At 55.5% G+C, this 10,988-nt stretch overlaps 3 protein-coding genes across 3 annotated transcripts; 1 reads left to right on the top strand and 2 right to left on the bottom strand.

Moving 5' to 3' along the window:
• Positions 1-3,772: 3,772 nt before the first annotated feature.
• ColSpa_12754 (type 1 phosphatases regulator YPI1) lies at positions 3,773-7,466 on the top strand (the record flags this gene model as incomplete). The annotated part of the gene is made up of 3 exons (XM_049278966.1): positions 3,773-5,597; positions 5,647-6,532; positions 6,590-7,466. The coding sequence occupies 3 exons, from the start codon at positions 3,773-3,775 to the stop codon at positions 7,464-7,466; spliced, it is 3,588 nt and encodes a 1,195-aa protein (XP_049134923.1).
• An 817-nt stretch (positions 7,467-8,283) lies between these two features.
• Positions 8,284-8,742, bottom strand: ColSpa_12753 (uncharacterized protein; the record flags this gene model as incomplete). Its single annotated transcript, XM_049278965.1, has 1 exon — positions 8,284-8,742. The coding sequence occupies one exon, from the start codon at positions 8,740-8,742 to the stop codon at positions 8,284-8,286; it is 459 nt and encodes a 152-aa protein (XP_049134922.1).
• Positions 8,743-9,682: 940 nt separating this feature from the next.
• On the bottom strand, positions 9,683-10,781 carry ColSpa_12752 (required for respiratory growth protein 9, mitochondrial; the record flags this gene model as incomplete). Its single annotated transcript, XM_049278964.1, has 2 exons — positions 9,683-10,696; positions 10,776-10,781. 2 exons carry the CDS (start codon positions 10,779-10,781, stop codon positions 9,683-9,685), a joined length of 1,020 nt encoding a protein of 339 aa, XP_049134921.1.
• Positions 10,782-10,988: the final 207 nt, after the last annotated feature.

The following is a 10,988-nucleotide window of genomic DNA, read 5'->3' as shown; positions in this document are numbered from 1 at the left end:
ACGACGACGACGACGACTGTGATGCTCTAACGACTCTGTATATCTGGTTTGTAAGTCGGAAACATGACGGCGCTGTGGATCCTCTGTACGGGACCTGGCAGGTCGGAAAGGAAAGGCAAAGGCAAAGGCAGGAAACAGACCGGGAAAGGTCTGCCGGGAACGGCCTTGGTATTAGGGCCGGCGGCAAGGAACCGGAGGGCATTATGACTTTGTAATGACTTGACGATATGATACTTTCCTTTTTCAATGTGAAAATTTTCTTGGAGTGTTTTGAAGAGGCCGGGCCCCCGTGAGTGATCCGAGTGCCAGGGGAAATAACCGTTTCTTCCCGATGGCCTTCGCCGAGAAAATTTTCTTTGATGCCGTGAAACGCAAATGAGGCGTGTGGGAGAAGTGCCGAGGACGGGGACCGAGTTGCGGAGGTGTCCAACGAGGAGCGCTCCGTGGCGCGGCGAGACTGGCTAGTGGTTCGGCGGTTCGGTGAGGTTTGCGCGGGCGGGGTGACCGGGAAAGCCTGGGTAGAAAGCGTGCAGCGTTTCGTGGCACGGCCGGGTGGAGCCAGCAGCGGGAAACACGCGCCTGGAGGGGGTGGTAGGTGATGGTGGGCTGGGGTTGAGACGCGAGATCTCAGAGTTGTGCTGCTTTCAGAGAGCGGCGAAGAGGGCAATAGCGATTTCGACGTACCCCACGGTGGACAGCGGCGGCGGCGGTGGCAGGCCTGGCCAGGCCTCTCAGATGAGCTGACGCCTCCGAAATCAAGCAAAAGAAGCAAAGTGCAGCCAGCGGCGAGTATTTAGGGTTAGGCAAGGCCGTCAGCCCAATCAAGCCATGAGAACCGCTTTCATCCGAGGCGTCCGTGTTCAGCATCTTTTACGCATTGTAGCCTCATCTCCGGGCCATCTCTCTCTGGCATCTGGCATCTGGCATCGTGCCAGAGGGGGGGGGCGAATCCTAAGGCAGCACCGGGAGTGGAATAACTGGCTCGTGTCGCGGTGGATGATGGACAGTGGATGAGTGATGGTTGCATCGTCAAGGGAGCCCGGGGAACCAGGGGGTGGGAACGCTGGACGGGGGTGGACGGGGCAGGGGGTGAAGGGGCGAGGAGGGAGGAGATTGGAACATGGGATTTCTCTGGATGGACGTTTTGGGGGGGCAGAGGACGAGTGTGGAAAAGAGAGATGGGAAACGGCACAGACAGCCGGAGACTTGGAGGCGAGAGGTTTGAACAAGCACACCCTGCGGCCTGCGACCTCAGGTTGGGGAAGAAAAAGAAATGGTCGATGACCCGCCGAAACGAGATCGCTGGCGGGCTCCCCAGTGTGCACTGCAGGCTGCGATGGGGGATGAAAATTGCCTTGGCTGCATCCAGTGTTATACGTGGAGTATACAGAGTACCTAGGTATAGTGTAGTGTAGAGCACGGGAATGAGGGGAGGAGGAGAACAGGACGTCCCCTCCCATGACAGCATGCAATCCCTCGTGTTCCGCACCGTGGTTCGAGAGCAACGGGGAGAATGTGAGTGATGCGTGAGTGAGCGATGCATCCGCCCTCCATGGATGATGATGGGCCGCGAGGGGCGAAGGGGAGAGAAAGACGGCCTGGGAGAGACGAAGCATCGCCCCGTGTCGCAAAATACACACTGCAAATGCTGCAAGAGCCGCGAATGGCATAGTCAGGGTCTAGACTGTTCGTGGACCGCTCGACTTTACCGGTCGGGACTGCCATTCCTCGTTCCTTCCTTGTGGCTCTTTGGGACGGGGGGGGCCCTGTCAGAGGTCGGCGGTTGGGCGAATTGAATTCGCGGCTGCGCTGATCGCTCATCTATGCGGGCCACGGGCGAGGGACTTGGGAGCGACTTGGGGTGGCCTTTGCACCTCGTCCCCATCAAACCATCGCGTCCCTTCTGCCCACTCAGAAAGGCCCAGAGACAGCGAAGAGACCACTTTTCTGGGCCAAACCACGCACGCATCGCGTCTTACCCAATCCGCACACCAAACGGCTCCGGCTCTCCGACTTCCCAAGCCCTCCCAAGCCTCCGAAAAAGCTGTCCCAAGCTGGTCCCCCTCCCCCAAGCATCTGTCGACCACTTTTTCTCAGTCTGGGCGATTGACTTGACGATCTCGCGGGGAACCACGCGGAATGGGGTGCTTCTCTGCTTTCCCTCGTCCAAGTCACCTACCGGCCTGCCTGTGCACCATTCCACGACGTTTGTGCGCCTATACCCTTTCCATCGTCCCGCCCGCCCTCCAATTTTTTTTTTTTTTTTCTTCAACGACTCGCTTTACGGGCCTTGGCTGAGACGAGCGATGGCGAGGCAGTCCCTAGGGCGACTAAGCCCAAGATACCCTCGCCTGCTCAAGCCGTGTTGGTACTCAGTTGCCGCAAATAGCAGGCGCGGGCCCGAATAGTCCCGTTTCGCCTGCGGCCACCCACGTATGGCCTGGGGAAGTCAGCAAACATTAGCTTCACATTCCCCCACCATATCATCTCTCCGACCGCCCGCACCAGCGACATAGGTTGCCAACTGCTGGAAGGCTTAGCAAGCCCGTTTATTCCTCAAGCTTCGCCCTTGCGAGACGCTACCGAGACAGCGTCTTCCACACGTGTGATACTTGGCGCTAACGTAGAAAACCAAGAAACCGGCGACCTCTGGGAGCGTCCTTGCGTACGCATGTCCCTGGGATACGGGAGGATAGCCTCGGAGTGACAGCCCTGCTAAGGTACTAGGTAAGGCAACGCGAGCTCGAGAGATGCCGTACCTTGGCTAGCTATTCTCGTAGTTGGCAAAGGGGTTGAATTGTCACAGTGCCGGAAATCCCAGGGTCGCTCGTTACGCAAAACCCTTCAGCCGTCATGACAGCATCCCTCCAGACCTCCAGACCCCTTCCTCTCTCCGGCCCGTGCAGCTGGGCCTCGACTGTCTCGTTTCGACTCTGGCGTTGGATGGTGGTGGTGGTGGTGTCTTGGTAATCTCGCGAAGCCTTTTCGTCCATCCCGTTCGTGGACGAATCCCGCCGAGGCAGAGGGTAATAGTACCTCGCCCGCCGTGTTCGAGGTACCTTGCACCATTTTCTTTTCCCTTCGGCGCTAGACCAGAGCGAGGTAAATGCTGCGTACCTCGCAAGTACTGCATTCGCAACCCGCAGCTGCGCTCTCCACTACACCTCCAGTCCACCTACCCTGGTCCTGGTCCTAGAGGCCCAGCATCCCAGCTCCTCCCGCGACTCCACCCTCAGCGGCCGGTCATCTTCTTTCTGCTCGCCCTTCTCAGCCCATCCCATTCCACTCAGTCACCCTCCGCTTCAACCGACACCAAGACAATCCCTCGTCCGCCGGTCAAGCCCTTTCTCTTGTGACGAATTTGCCGAACGACTCTCTTGCTCTGTCATCCACCTTCATTTCGACTGTTGGCGCATTTTGGCTCCTCTTCGTCGGCTATTACACTAGCCAAAACACCAATAGAGAAAGGGGAAAAAAAAAACATCGTCCTTCTACCCCCCTGCTGCTTACTGCTCCTGCGAGTGAAGAGGGAAAAAAAAAGAAGAAGAAACGGGTTCTTTGGGGAAATTGCGGATACTACCTCGACGAAAACCGCTGCGACCGTCGTTCTCTTGGGCAACTGCGGGCCAACCGATTCAAGACTTCTGTTTGGCAACTCTCTCACGCGACAACATCACCCTTCGGCTATTGAACAGGAATCCCCGGGACACGCCGTTGCAGACGATGAATCTCGCCCAGACACTGCCAGACTCGCCGTTATAGTCTGTTCACCATGGGCGTCAGGGTCGCCATTCGGGAACAGCTCGCCTTCCTCGTGGTGTTTGCTGTTCTCGTTGGCCTGATGATCTTGTCCGTCCCCGTCTGGGTCTACGTCAATCAGTTTGTCGCCCAGGTCGAAGGACGTGAACTCGCCCTCACTGCCTCGCTCAAGGCCTCGCGCATCTCCGCCGAGCTCGAACTCGTTCAGACCAGCATCATCACCATCTCCTCTCGAATTCTGATCCAAAACTCTCTGTTCACCTTCTACGACGGGAACGACACCGACGAGAATTGGGTTCAGGCCAGGGGTGATCTCAACAGTGCCTTGAGTGTTGGCGCTCTCACGGGGCTGCTACAAGGGAGGATTTACTCGAGAAACACCACTGGCAACGTCCATGGTCTGCTCAACGTCACTGGGGAGAAGATCCCCCAGATCCCATTGCCGTATGGTGGCCCCGATGGACAGCAGGTCTACCTCTCCGACACACCCGAGGGCTACCCGCCAGATCTCTACCCAAACATCACTTACGAGGACCTTGGACGTCCGAACCAGTACAGGAACAACACACAGGCATTTGCTGCCAATGCCTTTCCTGGGGTTCGCATTTCGACGAATGGCGGCTTGTTGCTTGGTCCCATGATAATCAACGGCACAACCGCCCTCATGTCGATAACGGTCCCGATCCGTTACAACCAGCAGCAAGAATTCATACTCGGATACATGACACTCGTCGCCACGGCAAACTCGCTGATCGCCATTCGAAACTCCCGCGAAGGTCTGGGGGATACGGGTATAGTGTTGCTCGCTGGGCCCACGGAACAATCCAACAGGTTTTCTGCCTCGAACCCAGCCAGCAATTCTACGTATCTGCCAGACAGGAATATTGCGGCAAACGTGCCAGTCAAGTTCGTGCTCCCGCCCAACCCCATAGACGGTCAAGGCGACCGACACAATGAACGAAGCTGGGCGAACAATAAAGACGACGAACCCTTTCCCATGAAGGACTACCCGGCAATTTTTGATTCTTTCACCAAAAGATTTATCAGCCCTAACAACTCGAGCTCCACACTCTCAACGAATAACGAGCAGGGCCTTCCAGTCGCCGTGGGTTTCGCAAGAACCAATACTGCCCTCGTTAACTGGACAGTCGTGGTAGAGCAGGCCAAGTCAGAGGCTGACGCGCCCATCGACACGTTACGGACCATCATTTTGGGTTGTGTCTTCGGTACTGCGGGTCTCGTCATCATACTAATATTCCCATGTGCGCACCTTAGTGTAATGCCCATCAGGAGACTCAAGACGGCGACGGAGAAGTCTGTCCAGCCTCCAGGCTACGAGGATGGCTATTATTCTGATTTTGACGACGGCGAATCCCCCGGCTCAGGCGGCATATCGTCCCGGTCAAAGCGGTCAAGAACGGACGGGTTCATCGCGAGCATCTACAAGTTGGTCGGTTACAAGCCCAAGGAGAAGCCGGCTTCCGAACATGACCGCGAATCAACCCGCCGCATCTTCAAAATTCCCGGAAAGGTTGAAAATCGAAAGCACTTCATCACCGACGAACTCACCGAATTGACAGAAACCTTCAACGACATGAGTGATGAGCTGGTTAAGCAATACACGTCATTGGATCAGAAAGTCTTGGAACGCACGAGAGAGCTCGAGATCAGCAAGAAAGCAGCCGAAGCCGCCAACGAAAGCAAAACCCTCTTCATTGCCAACATCTCTCACGAGCTCAAGACGCCGCTGAATGGCATTCTTGGAATGTGCGCTGTTTGTATGGAGGAAACTGATGTTCTGAGGATCAAGCAGTCTCTTAAGACGCTTTACAAATCAGGTAAGTCGAGCTCGCTCTACCGTTCTATTCTCAGCTAACATGATTTTAGGCGACCTGCTACTTCACCTGCTTGAAGACCTCCTCAGCTTCTCTAAGAACCAAATCGGTCAACAACTTAACCTGGAGGAGAAGGAATTCCGCTTGGCCGACATCAAGTCGCAGATTCTTACCATCTTTGACAAGCAAGTTAAAGAGGGACGGATCACACTGACTGTCAACTTCCTCGGTTCCGAGGCCATCGAACTCAGCAGTAGCCCTGAGAGGACAAGCACAGACAACAGGCTGCCTGCCCTTGGCCCACATGGTACCGGCAGACTGAAGGACATGTGCCTCTGGGGTGACCAGCATCGCATTCTCCAGGTTATTATCAACCTGGTGAGTAACAGTGTCAAGTTCACTCCGGCAGGCGGCAGGGTCGACGTTCGCATCAAGTGCATTGGTGAGGTGGAAACCCCGCCGCCGAATGACGGAAGCCGCTCTTCATCGTTTTCCAGAGATTCCAGACGACACGGCAGGCCCCGGCACCGGCTTGGTTCCAGCTCAACCCAGTCTGTGAGCTCCAAGGGAGGTTCGACTTCCGAGCCTGTAAAGGGTACCGCCCTGGTCATCAACCCGATGGAGCCCAAATCGACACCGCATATCCACGTTCGAGAGCGGTCTCCCACGCCACCGCCTCCTGGAGCAAAGGCCTATATTTTCGAGTTTGAAGTCGAAGATACTGGCCCGGGTATTGCGGAACACATGCAACAGAAGGTGTTCGAACCTTTTGTGCAAGGTGACTTGGGATTGAGCAAGAAATTTGGCGGCACGGGTCTCGGCCTGAGTATCTGTCATCAGCTCGCAAGCCTCATGGGAGGCTCGATATCCCTGAAGAGCACCGTCGGGGTCGGCACGACCTTCACCATGCAGATTCCCTTGAAATACGTCAAGGACAGGTACGTCTCCCCACCGGCAGGATAGGAGATAAAGTTGCTAACGTGAGCACATGACAGGGCATCAAGCACGGCCTCCAGCAGTGTCAAATCTCGACCGCCAAGCGTTGATACCATCGACGCAATTGAGGGCGCCCAGAACCCGAAACGTAACTCTGGCGGAACACCCGTCAAACCGTCCATCAAGCCTGCAAACGAGACCAACGCGAAGAACCTTTTGGATCAACAACCAAGGCTGGTCGGTCTCAGTCAACCGTTTTTCGCGTCCAACCCAGCACCGAAGGCAAAGCGAAGCACAAGGGACCAGATGGCAGCGATCGACCAGGCAATGGCTACCAAGGCCAACCAGGAGGGGAAGCTGCGAGTGCTTGTCGCTGATGACAACTCGACAAACATCGAGGTTGTCAGCAAGATGCTTAAGCTTGAGGACGTCTACGACGTTACCATAGCCAAGGACGGCCAGGAGGCATACGACCTTGTCAAGGCAAACATGGACAACAACAAAGGCTTCGACGTCATCTTTATGGACATTCAGATGCCGAATCTCGATGGCCTGCAGTCCACGAAGCTCATTCGCAAGATGGGCTACACGGCTCCCATCGTAGCATTGACAGCCTTCTCGGAAGAGAGCAACGTGAAGGAGTGCATGGAGAGCGGCATGGACGAGTTCCTCAGCAAGCCTATTCGACGCCCTGCATTGAAGCAGGTCCTCAAGAAGTTTGCCACGATCCCAGAAGAGCCCGAAACGACGAGTTTAACAAGAAAGACGACGCCAGAGCGAGCCACTCCCGAGAAACCCAAAGCCGCCAACGGCACCACCACCGCTCCGCTGTTGAGCGAGAAGGGAGACGCGATCCACCCGATGGGGAACGGGAACGGGAACGCAACCGCCCCGGCATCCGAGCAACCTTTGTCAGAGAAGGGGGGGTATAACTGACGTTTGATGACTTTTTAGAAGCGGGCAGAACACTTTTTTTTTTTCGTTTTGAGATGCATTACTACACTTGGCAGAGGATTCCCCCTTTTCTTTCGTTTGGAAGCGGCGAAAAAGTTGGCGCAAAGGCGTATCCGTGTTTTGATTCTTCTTTTTCTTCTTTTCTTTTCGTAATTTCCCTTTTATTCTACTGTATTCGTAATGAATCTTGCTCAGCCTGGGAACGGGCTGATGCAGTCTTTCTCGAGAGTCGAGCTTGGGCACATGGCAATATTCTCTTATTCCTGGGAGCGAAAACGGATTGGTGTGGCACATTTATAGCGAAGTAAGCAGTACGATGGATGAGGACGAGCCACGTAGGTGGTAGGGTGCCTTGCGGTTTGATGTTGAGCAGTAAGGACATGGAGCCCAAAGCTGGGCTGCCCTGTGTTGACATAGCGGGCAACGCGGAGTGTTCCTCGAGGACGGGGACGAACGAAGGAGACGAGAGTGCAACAATGCATGAACGTGGTTGAATTTTGGATCTTGCTATATATGGCAGGCGGGCGGCGTTCCGGGCGTACACGAAGATACCTGGACACGCATTGACAGCTCCCTCTCTCGATCATTCACACGAGATCGGGACGGGGAGGAATTGAGAATTGGGAAACGATAAATGGGATACAAGGGCATAGCATGAAACGACAGAGGCTGGACCCGGGATGGAGAACCAGGCCACAGGAGAGAGAGAGAGAGAGAGAGAGAGAGAGAGAGAGAGAGAGAGAGAGAGTCTGAGGGAGAATTCTTGGACATATATATCGTAATGCCGAGTACCGATGACCTACCTACTTACTATGATTTCTTCGATGCCCCACGCTCTTCGCATCATGTGCCCCTTCTCGCGCCCATCTGTCCCGCTTCCTGCTGGCGACTTGGGTTTGCCCCCGACGGTCGATACCGCTCCCCGAGTGTAGTCTTCGTCGTCGTCGTCGTCGTCGTCGTCGTCGTCGGGGGGAATGGGAGCCGGGCTTCGGAATCGACCCCCGGCATGAGCGGGTAGCGGCGGAGTTGCTCCTCCCCCACACGCCTCCAGGTCAGTCGAACCCCGCTCGCAGGTCAGCGCCCTCTCTCCGCACTTTGGCAGTCGGGTAAAGCGGAGGAGGGGCGAGGAACGCAGTGCGGCCGCCGCGATCGCGAAGGTGCAGAGCGGATCGTGGTGCCTCAGTGCGTGGAGAGAGGCGGCGAAATCGCTTTGGCCGACGTCGACGGCCAGGCGACGACCCGGAAGCTGTGCGGGCATGGCAAAACCGGATACTCGAACGTCAAGACCAGACTGTCCGCGCCGGTCTCACTGCAAACACCTCACACGGTGGACATGGGTGGATGGGATGGCATGATGATGATGATGATGATGGGAAATAAGCCGTGGGAATTCGTCATTCAGCGTGGTACTCATCCAGAACGAGGCTGAAGGTACGAGTTTGCTCATTTCATCACTGCGTACAGACCGGCAAAGGAAAACAGGAAAACCAAAAAAAAAAACATCACAAAACAATCCCTTTGGCGTGTGTACCCCCGGAAAACCCAACTCCAGCATATGTCCAAGTCCAGACGCGTCGCTGCCAAACGACTGACGATGGACTCTTGGGAACCCAAGAAAAAAAAAACTCCCGACTTTGTTCTGTTTGATAACCACACCCGCCCCAGCCCTTTCAATCCCGTTTGCCATCCAGGACCAATGGGTCGCATGCACCGTACCCTAAAACCCCTCCCTTGGTTCCGTTTCCCTACCAGCGCCACCTGGCGAGAAAGCATAAGGGTATCGCCGCCGTCGATCGAACCGATAGGAAAGAAAACTCGAAACATGCAGGCAAAAAGCTCGTCGCCAGCGTACAGATTTGAACGACAAGAAAAATGAGAAGGAAACGAAACTCATCAATACTCAATAAAACTGAAGTAATTACTCGAACAGAAACAAAAAAAGAATTCATTGACAGTGAGCCGTTGAATGGTGCCCATGTCGCGAGCTGGCCGTGACAACTTCACCTGTGTGGGGTTGTTGTGACTCAGCGGGTGTAGAGAGCAATCCTTGCAGGCTCTGATAAGTGGTGTTGAATCAATGACTCCGTTTCGTCATAATGGCTCTGATAACATGAGAGAAACGAGAGACCCATCCGCTCCTCACGGTGATGAAACGGGGAAGCGAGAACAAGTCATGCGCCAGTGTGGAGTGGTCCTCTTTAGATCTCCATGTGGGCCACGACGTCCTCGCTCATGCGCCGTACCGGACTCTTCGGGTCGGAATCGGTCTCGTCGTCTTCTTCTTCGTCGTAGAAGAAGCGCTCTTCAGTGTAGTCATCGTCAGAAAACGGGACCAAGTCACCGTCGGCACCCCGATTCCAGAGGAAGCCGTCGCTTTGCTCGTCGTCTTCGTCGGGCGCCACGAGCTCAGCGTCACGGTTACCGAGCCAGTACTTCGCGCGCTTGTTTGCACCCGATGCATCAAAATGGGTACTCCGCGTCCGCTTTACAGAACCGGAAAGCGTCGGTTGCAGGCGCGGTGATTGTGAGGAAACGACAGGGACGACTCGCACGTAGAGATAGGCGACTCGCTTCAATGCGCGGTTGAAGAAGAAGTAATGAGCGGCCCAGATTGCAGACTCGTCCTCCTCAAATGGGTCGACATCAGGGTTGTAGCTGAAGACGGTACACTCATTCAGGCGCATCTCCTTATCGATCTTGGACCAGCAGTGTGGGCCCCACACCGGCTTGGTCTCCGAAGATGTGGCCTGCTCGATTGGGCGAGCCTCGACATGCGGTCTGACATTCTGCAGGATCGAGTCCAGGTTTCCCATCACCCGCCGCAAATTCCTCTCCTTCTTGAAGTCGCCGGGTCTCAAGACGTGCGAGAAGTCGTAGTGCTGATGACTCGCGTTCAGCGTCGCGATCAGATAGGCAAACGTGCGGCGACTTGAGAGCTCCGACAGGGGACCAAACGCGCTCGAGTGCGAGAACATTTGCATATTGGGGGACGTTGCCAGCATGGCTTCGCGGTCTGGCGGGGACAAGCTGGCGCCCAGTTTCAGCAGCGCAGCATGTTGTGAGCTTAGGTCCTTGTCGATGTTCTTGTATAGTTTTTTGTCGGAACCGGTCGACTTCGTTGTATACAGATCGCATCCACCAGTGACATTGCAATCAGGGGTGTTGAAGTTGAGAGCGCCAGTGACGGCATCGAAATCTTGCAGCGGTAAATACTGCGAGCTGGGTTAGCAGGGTGCCGCGGGATTGAATGCGACGCATTGCTGCCTGCTGTCAACAGCAGAAGAAGCGCACCTTCATCTTGAATGACCTGGACCAGGCTATAGTGACGGGGATGAGGTGAAGGTTGGGGATGCAGGCATTCGTAGACCGCCGGGAAATTGGTGTCCAAATCAAGGGCGCTCTAGCTGATGATCTAGGGGTTGCAGCGAGCTTATCGCCGGTATCGCGCTGCGATTAAGTTGTTGTGATGGAGCTGTCGGGTTCCGGAGTGCGAACGTGTCGAAT

This window comes from Colletotrichum spaethianum (genome assembly GCF_022836535.1).
Source record: "Colletotrichum spaethianum MAFF 239500 DNA, contig72, whole genome shotgun sequence".
In the NCBI taxonomy this organism is placed as follows: Eukaryota; Fungi; Ascomycota; class Sordariomycetes; order Glomerellales; family Glomerellaceae; genus Colletotrichum; species Colletotrichum spaethianum.
Note: the sequence above shows the minus strand (reverse complement) of the source record. Positions and strands in the feature narration are given on the sequence as shown.